General features: G+C 45.3%; 1 protein-coding gene across 10 annotated transcripts in view; it reads left to right on the top strand.

The window, feature by feature from the left end:
- Nucleotides 1–11,182, top strand: part of Nav2 (neuron navigator 2) — a 689,076-nt gene extending 677,894 nt beyond the window's left edge. For all 10 annotated transcript variants that reach the window (XM_078046352.1, XM_005335950.5, XM_078046349.1 and 7 more), the window contains 2 exons: nt 4,544–4,747; nt 7,747–11,182. In XM_078046352.1, coding sequence (XP_077902478.1) covers nt 4,544–4,747; nt 7,747–7,872 — 330 coding nt within the window. In that variant the 3' untranslated portion in view covers nt 7,873–11,182. The remainder of the gene's footprint in view (nt 1–4,543; nt 4,748–7,746) is intronic.
- The last annotated feature ends 3,327 nt before the right edge of the window (nt 11,183–14,509 follow it).

The following is a 14,509-nucleotide window of genomic DNA, read 5'->3' as shown; positions in this document are numbered from 1 at the left end:
GGGGCAACCTCGGCTTCCATTTCCACCTCCCCTCTAAGTTCTCCTGCTTGTTGCTTCTTTACATCCAGTGCATCTTCTTAGGAGAGGAATGACAGCAGAATCCTCTGAAGAGCTCAGCAAATTCTGTGGAGTAAAGGCTTCCCTTGCCCAAGGAGGCATGAACTGCAGGGGAGCCCATCTCCACTCCAGCCTTGAGCTGCAGCAGTTGGTGATGTCAAGGCCCTTCTTTGGCCCTAAACTTAAAAGAAGGCTTTGGGGGCACAGCTGTGGAGGTGGGCTCAGGACTCCCCTTCTGTTCTAGGCAAGGTTGCTAGTGGGGTATATTCTAGAGGAGCACTGGGTCTCTTTCCTACCAAAAGCAAGAGAGGCCACAGGTAGAAGGGACTTAGAGATAGCTGCAGAACTACCTGTCCAACAGCCACATCAGTGTTTATAGCAGCACAATTCTCAGTAGCTAAACTGTGGAGTCAACCTAGATGCCCTTCAGTGGATGAATGGATTAAAAAAATGTGGTATATAAACACAATGGAATTTTACTGAGCAATAAAAGAGAATAAAATCATAGCATTTGCAGGTAAATGGATGACGTTGGAGAAGATAATGCTAAGTGCAGTTAGCCAATTCCAAAAAAACAAATGCTGAATGTTTTCTCTGATATAATGAGGCTGACTCATAGTGGGGTAGGGAGGGGGAACATGGGAGGAATAGATGAATTCTAGATAGGGCAGAAGGGGTGGGAGGGAAAGGGAGGGAGCAGGAGATTAGCAAGGATGGTGGAATTTGATGGACATCATTATCCAACGTACATGAAAGAAGACACGAATTGGGTATCAACCTACTTTATATACAAACAGATATGAAAAATTGTGGTATATATGTGTAATAAGAATTGTAATTTAAAAAAAAAAAAAAACAGTTCCTTGTAAGGCTGCAAAAGTCATCATTTTCTTGGACGGTGAGGTCATATGAAGGCCAGTTCTCTAAGAGTATAAGGAGCAGTGAAGGGAGGCAGCCAGAGTTAGCAGTCTACCAGCTGCCTCAAAAGCAAGCCCCCCCACCCATGTCCTAAACCAGGGGCCTCTTTATCATGCTGAATCCAGGGTACCTTATAGAAACTGCTAATTCACAAGGGAAATTCTGTGTTCTTTGTGCCTCTGGTTTTGAAGGAAAGCTTGCTGATATTCACGAGAGACTACTTATAGACAAACCAAGGCTTGCAGAAGTTCCCAAATCTCACCAAACTCACTCAGTGGGGTGTGATAGAGTAAGCACTGGAGCAAGGACTGTCTGAATTCTTGTACACATCCTGCATGGGCAAGGGAAAGGGTTTCCATTGGGAGAGAGGGGCTGACTGAGGAATAAAAGCTAAGGAAACAGTACTAGAAAATAACCACAGGACACCAGATATATGGTTTCAGAGCTAGGGCAGCAACAAGCCAAGTTGACCAGAGGGATACAGCTTCTAATGAAGAAAGGAGCCCGCCCCTGGTTTATTTATGTCAGAACAGACCAGAAGGATTTGATAGAAAGTTCTTTGCAAAAACAGGATAGAGATGGGGGCAGGTAGGCTGCTCCGTTTTTAACGGGTCATGTCCACCTCGGGTACTGTGGGGGACCTTTTGGCAGAGCTGGGTGGGAGTTCACATGTATTAGGGTGTCCCAAAATCAGCAGGGGTGCTGCTGGGAGTTCCCAGATACCAGATCTTCACACTCAGTGGTTTCCATGCCATTCTAGTCCATGCACATTTCACTTCCTACACTGAATATTCTGGATACTTCCAAGCTTTTTCAGGCTGTCCTGGGCATCCTGTATCTCTACCAGGAAGCTTCAGATAGCTCACGAGCAAAGTGTTATGTTTTATATAGCAGAGTTCTGCATGCAATTTTATTTGACGAAAGGATTCCATTATCTTAAAAAATAATTGTAAACAGGGCACAGTGAAACATGCCTGTAATCCAAGTGGCTTGAGAGGCTAAGGCAAGAGAATCATGAGTTCAAAGCCAACCTCAACAAAAGCAAGGCACTGAGCAACTCAATGAGACCCTGTCTCTAAATAAAATATAAAATAGGCCTGGGGGTATGGCTCAGTGGTCAAGTGCCTGGTACTCAGTGGTCAAGTATCCCTGGTACCCACCAAAAAATAATAATTGTAAGTTCCCCTCTTCTTGGTGTCCTCTGAGCCCATGTGTGCTGGGCATTATACAGAGTCATTTGCTCCTCATGTAACCCAGCCTCATGGCCAGGAAGTGGCTAAGGTTATCAGCTGAGAGGTGGAGTCCATAGAATAGGTTCTGATGGGGTTGCCACCCACTGTGAGCCAGGAAAGAGAGCTGCACATGGTGGCAGGATTAGTGGCACTGGGGTCATGGGGAAACTGTCCCTGCTATAACTGAACCTCACCATCCCCTTAGACAGCCCCACTAACAGGCACATCCATGCCAGGAGATAATGTGGTATCGCCCCCTAGTGGACACCAGTGCCCCCATGTGCTTCTAGGAGCCCTATGCATCCTACAGGGCCAGAGGAGCCCGGGTTTTACTTGACACTGTCTTAGCTCCCTGTTCCCATTCTTTCTGACCCAGTGGGGATGCCAGGCTCCTTCTCTGCCTTGGGGAAGGTGATTGTTCTGTCTCTCTGTCTGTCCAACTGTCTCTGCCACTGCCCTTAGGGCTCTGCAGTGGAGCCAAGGAGCTTTATGATAGTTCCTTTGCTCGCCACAGTACTCATTCAGCCATTCATCACCTGGACTTGAACATGTCCAGCAGTAAGTAGGGAGGCTTATAAAAATATTTTCTTTTCTTACAGATGATATTAGCTGCACCTAATGTGCATTTGTCCTATGACTCAGCCCCAGTCCTGTTCCCCTTTGGATCAGTCACTGGAGATACTTGCCAAAGTTCTCTACAGTTTATAGTGCAACTCGAGAGACTCAGTGCCCAGGGCAGGACAGGTGCCAGAGGGACCCGTGGAGGGGCAAGCATGGGGCTGTTTGTCAATTGCCAAGCCTGCTGTGAGACCCTGGGCCGTTGCCTGTTTGGAGGCCTCAGCTTCCCCATCTGTCAATTACAAGTTGGGTTAGAAGACTTTTCAGTCTGGTTTCTGTGAGACCCAGGGGTTTCTCATACCACTCAGTGGGGGGGGGGTCAGGAATAAAGAGCAAATGTATGAAAATTGCTGGGCCAGATGACCTCTAGGACTTCCTGAGCTGCGTCCTTTGAGATTCTGCAGCTTTGAGCATCTCCTCCTGTGGCCAAGGGAGAAACAGAGCAGTAGCTATCAGAAAAGAGAGGTCAGTTTAGCCTCACACATGTGAAGTGTAGCTTGGGACAGTTCCATTAGGGAGTTCTTGGATGGAGAAATTTCTAGAAACTGCAGGATGTTTCTAATCTGGAACAGCCACCTTGGGCTGTAAATATCCCTAACTGCTTCTGTTTTCTCTTTTGTCCTGACACGTCTGTGTATGCACACGTATCCCTTCCCATAATCCCCTCCTACTCAGACTATGAATTGCCTAAAGACTAAATTCCCGTGCTTGAGACTCAACCTTGCTCCAGGTTGAGGAAGACATAGCAACAGACAGAACACTAGACGGGAGGTGCCTACAGCAGACATTATGTCTAGACGGCAGTGAAGTCATAGGAGGCTCTAGGTACTCTGAGTACAGAAAGAGGCAACACTAACACCGAGATGAGCCTGTCCAAGATGGGACAGAGTGGTGGCATCTTGGACAGAAGTCTGGGGTGGCTCAAGTGATGGTGGGAGTGGGCCTTGCTAGAGGGAACCATGAGCCCTGCTCAGGCTGATGTGCTGACATCTGCTGCACAGCTCAGTCTCACTTCAGGTCTGTCTAGGCATGTGGCTCTTGCTGATGCACAGGAGTTCAAAACAGAATCAGTCAGTTGAGGTGGAAAGGGAATGACCCAGACAGGGAACTGAGTCCCAGGTTCAGTTCCATCACCTCTCTATGACCTTCTATGATTGGCTCTGCTCTTTAGGCCCCAATTTCCCCAGCTGGTAAATGGGGGTGGGGCTGGGTGGCCCAGCACCTTCCAGCAAAGCAGCCTATGACTCAATTGTGGGTTTTTGAGTTCACAGCCCAACTCTGTTCTGCTCTCAGCACCTGGCTGGCTGAGCACCTCTTTCCAGCTGCACATTCAGTGACATGTTGCTAGTTTGAAATTGGCCCCCTGGTGGGAGTATATACACCATGGAAACAGGCAAATACTGCAAATCAGGCTGTTTTTCTCCCTAGTACCAGTTTTCCAAGTTGGACCAACAAGGCCTGGAGGTGAGGGTTGCCCAGTGAGTCAGCAGCAAAGCTGAGAATAAGCACCAGTCAGACTGATTCCAATGCCTGTGCTCTTGACCACTAGGTCCTGCTACCCTTCAAGCTACTCATATCTTAGATAGCTTCCCTAGTTTGGAATTCTGGGAGTGGCATAATGCTGGGTGTGGGAGTTTTTTTTCAGAAAGCTGTGGAATTGGGATTGCCAGTGAGGTCTCAGCCCATGTCCAGACTGATCCTTCTTTGCCTATTTCCAGCTCTATGGAAGGCGTGCCCCCTGGGAGGATCCTGCCAAGTGGGTGATGGACACCTACCCATGGGCAGCCAGCCCACAGCAGCATGAATGGCCCCCCCTGCTGCAGCTACGGCCTGAAGATGTCGGCTTTGACGGCTACTCCATGCCTCGCGAAGGGTCCACAAGCAAGCAGGTGCCCCCCAGTGATGCTGAAGGAGACCCACTGGTGCGTTTCAGCTCCCTACAGCTCAGAATTCAGAGCACTTAGTTTGTGGTGGGCGTAATTCAAGGCACCCTGGAAATGTGAAGGCAACTAGGCCTGGCCTTGCTTTGAGGGCTGGGCCCACCCCAAGATTAGGGACAGTTTTGCCAACATTTTGTTCTGTGGTTTTAGGTTTTCATTAAAGCCTTTAACCCCCCTGAAACTTTTTTAGCATAAAGTAAAATGTTAACAGTTTGATTTCTTTTTTCCCCCTCTAAATGACCCTACACCTATTGTCAGTACTGTTCTCACTCTGATTTGAGATGCCACTATTATCACGTATTATCTTGTTCCTCTGATGTCTCCCACTAAAAACTGAGCAGAGGAAGAGCATGCTAAGGACCCAGAAACTAAGCCAAACAATGAGGAGCCTAGGCAGGGGAGGTTTGAGGACAGGAAGGATTCACAGAGGGCACAGGGGCCTGAACATGGGTCCCCTGGCTGATGAGATGAGCTTTGAGCATTGTATTTACTCTTGTCATTGCTGAAGTCTTTCAGAAGTACCTACACCAGTGATGGTAACACCTCTAAACAATTCTGTATTCTCTACTGATGTAGGGCTCATGCATGGTTTCACTGCTAAATTAGACCTAGCCAACCAAAAGCCCTTTATATCAAGGAGGAAGCAAACATACCAAAACCTCCCACAGTTAAATGACTGTTGTTATGCCTAAAATTTAGCTCCAAGCTTCTCTGGCAGCAATGGCAAAAAGAAAAACCACAGCAGAGATTATTACTTGCATTACCTAATGAAAGAAAATCATGAGTTACAACAGGATTAAAAGACAACTGATTCACTGTGCTGTCCTTACTGCCCATTTGACTTGCCAGATAAAATAAAAATAGTAATAATAGGGTTGGGGCTATACCTTGGTGGTAGAGTGCTTGCCTAGCATGCACAAGGATCCCTGTCCTGAAAAAACATATATATGATAATAACGATAGTGATTTGTGTTGTCTGCCATCCATGTCTACAATGTAGGGGTGATCCCATTGATTTAAACAGGAACTATATTTAAAGGAGTCGGTGTTTGTTGTTTCTATGTATAACCTCGTTAAACAATGGCTTTCTGAAGGAAACAAGCATACTTGAACAGCCATTTGTAACGTAACCACTGCTGAAGGCCAAGGTCATAGTGGTATTTTTGAGGTGTTAAACGCCTGGCATCTTAACCAAAAAACAGGTTTTAGGGTCAGAGGCAGTGGCACACACCTGTAATCTCAGCAACTCAGGAGGCTGAAGCAGGAAGATTGCAAGTATGAGGCTAGCCTTAGCAACTTAGTGAGAGCCTGTCTCAAAAGTTAAAGGATTGGGGAGGGGCATATAGCTCAATGGTAGAGCTCTTGCCTCGAATTTGAAGTGCAATCCCTCGTATATGTATACACCACCCTCCCACACCACACAAGCACTCACACCATTTAGGCTAACTAGAGGAAATAATGGCTAGCCCACCCCCCCTCCCCAGTTTTTCTTAGCGGGGGACATTTGTATCACCAACTGAACTCAGGAGGCTCCTAGCTAAGACCTGGGTTTCTCAGAACAGTCATGCAGAATCCTGTCTCCAACCCCGGGACCTTGGGAGCTGTGTCAGTCCAGCCACCACCACTTACCAAAGTAGATATCTGGTATTTCTCCCCAGTCCCATTCTCACTGCCCAGGGCTGTGGGTCTCTGTGATGATAGCTTTCCTGCTTCCTCGTGCTCTCCCTCATGAGACTGGGAACTCCATAAGCATGAACTAACGTACCTTTATTCCAGAACCATATGCCGTGGTCACACCAGGAATGTTTGACAAATGAGTAGCGAATCCCAGCTGCCACTGGCTGGCTGTTGTGACAGCTCCACCTCTCCTCTGGTTATAGCTCTGCAGACAGACACCAACTGATGGTGCCAGTGGCCTGGCTCCCAGGGAAGCTGCACAACATCCTGAGAGGGAACTGGCTTTCACCCAGCACACCTGGCCTTAGCCCAGAGATGCCCTGTCTCCTAACTTAATCGCTCTGTCAAGTATAGAGCACATAAATTATAGTTATAAGTAAAATGAAAGTTTCTGATTCCCCCTCTCCATTCCCCAGGGGTCAATAGAATGTAGAGCAGGGAGAATTTATAAGATAAAGCAGGGAGGATATATAAGCTCCTCCCCTTCGTTTGGGTAAAGATGCCACAGATCAAATCCGTGATCACTTGCTGCATGCCTGGACAGCCCGTTCCTAAGGGGTTCATACATGTGTCATTCCTTGCTTTGGCCCTCTGAGGTAGGTGCTGCTGTACCTGCCACAGCAGATGGATGAGGGAGGGGTGGCTCAGGCACTTTATATTATTGCCTCAAGGTTCCTGCAGCATGCTCCATGCCTCCACTATCTGGGGCTCTGCTCATAGCTGGCCTCACCCCTGTACCCTGCAGATGGGTGGCTGGAGCACAGCTGGTTCCAGGCTAACTTTATCCAGAGTTCAGAATAGGCTTCCGGTCCCATCAGAGGGAGTGGGATGGGGCATGCATTTTAGATGTCAGTGATGCTACTGTGCATTTCAAGAGCAAGGGTACTGGAATGGCATCTTGGCCCTGGCCATGCGCCATGCCTGGTAAGGCGTGCCTCTCCCAAATAAAAATATATAAATGTGATCTTATAGAGGACCTTGTATTTTGTTTTCATTGTTCTGCATACTCTACATACTCAGTGGGTACCATAACATTATAGAGCAGGTACTGTTATACACATATCTGACCAATAAAGAAATAGGCACCAAAAGGTTAAGTAACTTACCCAAGGTCATGTAGCTAGTCAGGGCAGAAGCTGGGAGTTGAACGTGGAAGCCTGGCCCAGACTGCATGGTCTTGTCCACTGCTTCTGTTGTGAGCTGCAGTCAGGGTGAGTCCAGAGGAGGTGGCATGAGCTTCCAAGAGGCCGGGTGGTCAGCTGACTAGGCCAACAGCTGCTCACACCTCTCTGCTGTCTCCCCAGATGAACATGCTGATGAGGCTGCAGGAGGCAGCCAACTACTCTAGTCCACAGAGCTACGACAGCGACTCCAACAGCAACAGCCATCATGATGACATCCTAGATTCGTCCTTGGAGTCCACTCTGTGACAGGGGTCCAGCCTGAAGCCAGCTCTCCTCCTCAACCCATCCTCCTGCATCCTCCATGTCATCCTGAAGATAACTTCCTGAGCCAGCCCCCCGGCCGCAGCTGTGAGCTGCAGAAATACTGAGACCCTTCGACCCTCAGCCTCGACCTGGGTGCAAGCATCCCAGGCCAGCCGCCTGGGATCACTTCCTTCCATGGTGAGAACTGCACTACCTTCTGTTGTACTCTAATTCTTGTTTTGCCTTGTTGCTGTGACCTCCCTAAGACACTGAAGATGCTTCTCGGGAAAGGATTGTCACCGTTGAAATGAAAAGTTTTCAGAAGAACCCACTGGAAGCTCTGAAACCAAACAGCATCCTGCCACGAGCTGCCCAGAGACAGAAGAGACTGGAACAAAGTTGGAAATGTAGATAGCAGGGCTTCTCCTCAGCACAGGCCCTCCAGACTGGGTCTCGCCGCCCGTGCCACAGCCGCACCCACCTGCCCTCCCATCCAGCCCGCCACAGAAGAACTAACTGGTGCTAAATGGGGCACTTGCTTTGGTCACCCTCAAAACACTGCAGAGCTCTGGCATAGGGAACCCTTAGGAGAAAACGCGTGCTTTTCTGTTTTAAAATGGTGCTCTCCTTCCCTGAGAGGTATTTTGCCTGTTCCAATTCAGCCCTCCACTTTGGGTCCATCAGCCCCCAATTGTCTGCAAGAGTGAGTGAGGGAGCGAGAATGTGAACCAGCAGGTGTGGCTGTAAATGCAGAACCGCATGTGTCTGTTTCCTTTCCAATATCTAATGAATCAGGTTTGTTGGGTTTTTGTTCTGTTTTGTTTTGTTTCCTGCAAACACTGTGTACACGTGAGAATTGCTCTATTTTGGAGAACGGGCAACCCCTCTAAAATGAGGATGAATCTCTCCCTTTCCAACTCATTCCTTTTGAAGATTTTTCTCCCTCCCTCTGGGTCAGAATCAATCCTTTGGTGATAGGACAAGCCCCGGGGGTTGAGTTTTGGTTGGTCCCGCTGGGTTTGGGTTTTTAGTTGTCCATCTTCACAGTTCCACACGCTCCCCTCCTCCTGCTGCAGCTGGCGGTACCGTGTCCTTGAAGATGGACGAGGACCGGTCCTCCTTGTGTGGGGCGAGCCTTGGACCTTGCCTTCCCTTTTCGTCTTTGGGGCTTGAAGATGTGCTTCAACGCCTCGAGCACCCGGCCCCAGCCCAGCTGGGGTGGGGAGGTCACCTCACAGAAGACTTGCACTTTCCTCAGAACCAACTTGGTGCGGCTCAGCCAGGGCGGGGCGGCCACTGCCTCCCAGGAGCCCAGCCCCATCCTCCGCCCGGCGGAGCCGTGCCTGACCTCTCGGTGCTGCCCTTCCCAAAGTGATGCCTTACTGGGTTTGTACTAACCGAGTTCATTCACCTGAGTGTCGTGTCGTGCCTGCCTGGGGTTTTTGTTTGGTTTTGATTTCCCCATCAAAGCAAACAGGGCTATGAAGTCATGTGTTCGTTAGGAGAACTCAACTCGCTGTGACTTTTCTCATCTAAAAGACTCATCTGTGTGGATACTTGACCATGGGAAAAAGAAAATAAAAATCATCCATTTTTTTAGGTTCATTGTCAGTCTCCAGCTGACAACCTGGCTGGACGGTGCTCTGCTCGTGCACGAAAAGGCAAGAGTTCCCACCAGTCCACACGGCGTTGCTGGCACACGCCCTGAGAGACCCAGCCTGCCACCTCTTCGGCGCACTGGGATTTTCTTTGAGTGTAGTGTATCTTTCAGGGTTTTTTTTTGGTTTGTTTTATTGAAGAAAATCTTTATCAGGCCTCAGCGAGGGCATCCTTGTTAATGATCAGGGTTTTTATTCCATCTTTTGCATTTCTCTTTCCGAAAGTTTGTTTTTTTTTAGTTTCTTGACCCGAAACTGCTCACATCACTTGGAATGACACCATCTTCTTCCTCTTTGAAAGGACTGTGCCCCACTAACTGGTGAATAGAAAACCTTTCAACTCTGTGCTTCAGTCCCAGTTAAACTCTGTTCTGCTCAGCCTTCGTTAGTCATCTGGATGTTAGTGTGTCTTGTTGTTTTTTTGTTTGGGGTAAGGTTTTGAATCCGTATGTTTAGCCTGTGTCCAGGGGGCCAAACCCTCAGCCTTCCAGTAAACCTGAAGGGTGGCCCTTCTCAGACGATTTATCTCCCAGCAATGACCTTATACTCTCATACTGTGAATTTGGGAGGAGGTTAACTTGACCTTCTCGTGGGCAGTTTTCCCAGTGAGTAGACGCCTGCCAATACTGTTAGAAACATTTTTGTCTTCAGTGACATCCTCTCTTCTCTTTCCACCTCCCCCACCCCCCACCCCCGTCCTAGACTTCCCTCCCACTGGGTCCAGGCTCAAAACCAAGACCTCTGTGCCTGGTGCTGCCTGATGAGTGAGCAGTGATTCCATGTAGCGAACCCTTGTGTGATTCACAACTCAGTGTCCTTCCTAACGTTGTGGGAAGCAGGGTTGTCTAATATGCACCGTTCTTATTTTGACCATATTTTTACATCAGTGTCACTCACCTTTGACAAAGTGACTTTGTACTCATTTAGGGCTCTGTCTAAAATGCTTCCATTTTGCCTTTTTCTACAGTTAGGCTAATTTTGAAATGTATGAAATTCTATGCAACATTTATGTTGAGTTACCAATGGAAGCCAAAAGTTTTCTTCCCAAACTGCCAAGAATTATACAGGCCATAAATGAGATGGGAATAAACCTTTTAATTTAAGGTTGGGAATGGGGTGGGGTGGGACAAGGAACAAGACTTGCCTAGACTCTTGTCTTATCCTGGGGACATTTTAAATTTTATTGTTTAATGCTTAAACTTCAAAATTCTGTGTATTCAAATTTGATGGTGGTGAAATCTATTTCAAAAGGAAAAAAATAATAATCCAACTTTGTGGATATTCAACGGAAGGTTTGCTGTTTTGACCTAATTGTTTCCAGTGGAGCAGTTTATGAAATATGTTCTATAAGATGTACATTTTTTCATTGTAACATAGAAATTGTAAATAATTGATTAAAGTGCTGCATTTTGATGAATTTTTTCTAGCCATTTTTAAAGAGAAAACTAGGAATTGAGTATTTTGTGTACGGTTTGTTTCCACCCTCCCTTCCCTCCTCTTTCCCCCCTCCCTATTTAATTTTCATTTGTCATGAGGTTTTTTGGATTTGCCAATGATCTGCTGGAGATCATGCCCCACGTCATAGAGAATAAAGCTGATGATTGTACCAGTCTTAAATTATTCATGATTCAATAAAATTGATGCTTATTTATTCAGATTAGTGGTTTGGCTCATCTGTGCTAGAGGATGATCTCCTTGGAGTTCAACTTCATGCCAAGAGCAAGCCGATCTTCTCTGGAGGCAGCAAACACAGGGAAAATCCAAAACATTGATTTGCAAGCCCATCTTTGCCAGGATGTTATCATCATACCATCTCTTTTCAATTTTTCAATGAAGTTATCACAGCTCACGTGGCACTTGTTAGAAATGCAGAGTTCAAATCCTGTCAGTCCTTATGAATAAGGAGGATCTTGTAGAAATATGGGTGCTGATTCAGAAGGTCCAACGGCACCCTCAAGATTCTCAATTTCTTTTATTTTTTTCATTCAAAAAATTTTTAATTATGCATGCTTATGCAGCCTGCTACTTTGCTACATGTATACAAGTGTGTATGATCAAATCAGGATGATGAGCATTATTTGTCTCTTTAAACCTTGACCATTCTTTTTGCACTGGGAAACTTCAAACTATTCCAGTTCTTTTTAAAACACACATTAAATTGTAAGCTAGTCACTCTGCTGTGTTGTAGAACACTAGAACTTACTCTACCTAAATGTGTTGGTAATTGTTAATCTCACCTTCCTCTACCCCTCCTCCCTGTTCCTCATCTCAGGCCCCTAGTAATTACTAGTATGCGCTCTTCAACTCTGAGATCAACTTTTTATCTTCTACATAGAAGTGAAAACATGCAGTATCTGTCTTCCTGGGCCTGGCTTGACTCTCTTAACATAATTTCCTCCAGTCCCACCTGTCTTGCTGCAAATGCCAGACTCTCCTCCTTTATGGCCCAAGAGCACTCCATCACGTGTTCCTTATCTATTCATTGTCAAGAGACTCTATATCCTAGCTATTATGAATAGTGCTGTGGTAATTAGGGGCATACAAGTATCTCTTTGGAATACTGATTTCATTTCCTTTGGATGTACATATCCATTAGTGGAATTGCTGGATCACATGGTAGTCTATTTTTAATTGTTAAGGAACCTCCATACTGTTTCCCATAGTAGCTGCACTAATTTACATTTCAACCAACAGTACATAAGAATTCTCTTTCTTCACCTCCTTGCCAGCATTTGCTATTTTTTGTCCTTTGGATTATAGCCATCCTACCTGGGATGAGATGCTACATCAGATTTTCAACTTCTAACACTCCTAGGGGTGTTAGTGCTCCCAGGACCATACTCAGAGGAGCACACAATGTCAGTATCCATCTGGCCCCCACTTGATCCCTTAGCATGAGAGAGTTTTTTTTTTGTTTTTTTTTTATGCACCAAGTACCTACTAATTGCCAAATGTTTTCCAAATACTCCAAAATAATTTGCAAAATGACCTTGGGGAGGTTTTCTTACTCTCGTTTTACAAATGATAAAAACAGACTCAGGACTTGACAAGAAACCTGTAGGTAAAAGGTGAGAGGACTGGAACCAGCCCCACCCTCTGGTGCCAAATCCTGCCTCAACAGGCTCTCTTGGGGGCCTCTTCCACATTGCAGTGGTCATCCACAGCAGACACATTTGGTGGGAGATGACATCATACCTTAGCATTCACTTTTAAGAGCAACAACAAAAATTTTAAAGGCCTGGTTGGAAGCAGAGTCGTGTGAACTCACAGAGAAATCAATCCTATACAGCTGGTTCAACTGCTGACGACATGGAATATCTAACCCATTATGCTCGATGATGACCCAGCCAGTGGGGATACAAAAGAATCCAGATGTTTAGCATGGGCAATTTTTAACGTTTATCCAAAAAAAAATAAAAAGAAAATAGTGATTGGAAGATGGTACCTGATTTGGCAATGAGATGTCTTGAATTTCAAGATGTTCCATGTCAAATATGTGATAGCATTGCAACACAATAAAATCTGCTGTTTCCTAGGAAAGGGGACCATCATACAAGTGTATGGTGGGCCAGATGACTTTAAATAGAAGGGAAGGACGAGAACTTGCCAGACATCGTACTGTAAGTTTCACTTTATCACATGCAATCACAACACCTGTGAGGGGGATATTTTTATCTCCACATTACAGTGGAGAAAACTGAGCCTGAGTAATATTAAAGAACCTGCTATATGGTAGAAATGGAATTCTCAGTTTATTTGATTCTAAAAATCTATGACATTTCTGCTTACAGAACTACCATCTATCTAGGTTGGACTTTGAGAGGAGGATCACCCAGCCCTTCTGTACATGTCATCTATTGCTCCTGTAACAAAGAGCACCAAAATTTACCAACTTAAGACTAGAAACATTTTTTTCATAATTTCTGTGGATCAGGAATCCAGCCATGTTGGCTGGGCACTTTGCCTCAGGTTTTCCCACAATCCTGCAATCAATGTATGTTACATATTTACAAGGTATATTTAAAAGCCAGGACTACAGGGGTTGGGGCTAAGGCTCAGTGGTAGAGCACTTGCCTTGCACTGTGAGGCACTGGGTTGGATCCTCGGCACCACATAAAAATAAATAAAGATATTGAAAAATATATTTTTAAAAAGTTTTTAAAAATCCAAAACTATAAGAAGTATCATATTTAATAGTTAAATGGTGAGTGGTTTCTGTTTTAGATTAGAAGATAGAAAAAAGATGCCACCTCACGGGCTCTGTGGCACATGCCTGTGATTCCAGAGACTCAGTAGGCTAAGGCAGGAGGATCACAAGTTCAAAGCCAGCCTCAGCAACTTCATGAGGCCATAAGCAATGTAGTGAGACCCTGCATCAAAATTTAAAAAATCAAAAGATCTGGGGATATAACTCAGTAGCAAAGCACCCCTGGGTTCAATCCTTAGTGCCAAAAAAAAAAAAAAAAGCTTCTTCTTACCACTTAACATAGTGGTAGAGATTCTAATCAATGCAGGGGAGAAAAATAATTTAGGAGGATTGGAAAGGAAGAAAGTAGACTGTCTTTATTCATGAGTAACACTCTAAAGATAATCCAATAGAATTCACAGGTAAATTATTAGAAATAATAGGCTTAACAGGTTTTCAAAATTAGTACACAAAAATCAATTGAATATGTGTAGTCAAAGTTTTAAAAATTTTAAAAATACCAGCTAAGAACAAAAATGTTAAATACTTAGGAAAAAATACAATATAGGAAATTTATAAAATTTATAGATTTATAAAACACAGCTGCAAGAAAGTAATGAAAACAAAGGAAAATGATGTTTTATAAATTTAACAACATGATGTAAAGTTGTCGGTTTCTCCAAGATAGACCATAGATTTGTCACAATCCCACTCAAAAACCCAATTTAGTTGATTTTTTTTAGTGGAATTGACATGATTCCAAAATATATAGGGAAAAGCAGAAGGTGATGCATAG

Source organism: Ictidomys tridecemlineatus, chromosome 4, assembly GCF_052094955.1.
Source record: "Ictidomys tridecemlineatus isolate mIctTri1 chromosome 4, mIctTri1.hap1, whole genome shotgun sequence".
Classification (NCBI taxonomy): Eukaryota; Metazoa; Chordata; class Mammalia; order Rodentia; family Sciuridae; genus Ictidomys; species Ictidomys tridecemlineatus.
Note: the sequence above shows the minus strand (reverse complement) of the source record. Positions and strands in the feature narration are given on the sequence as shown.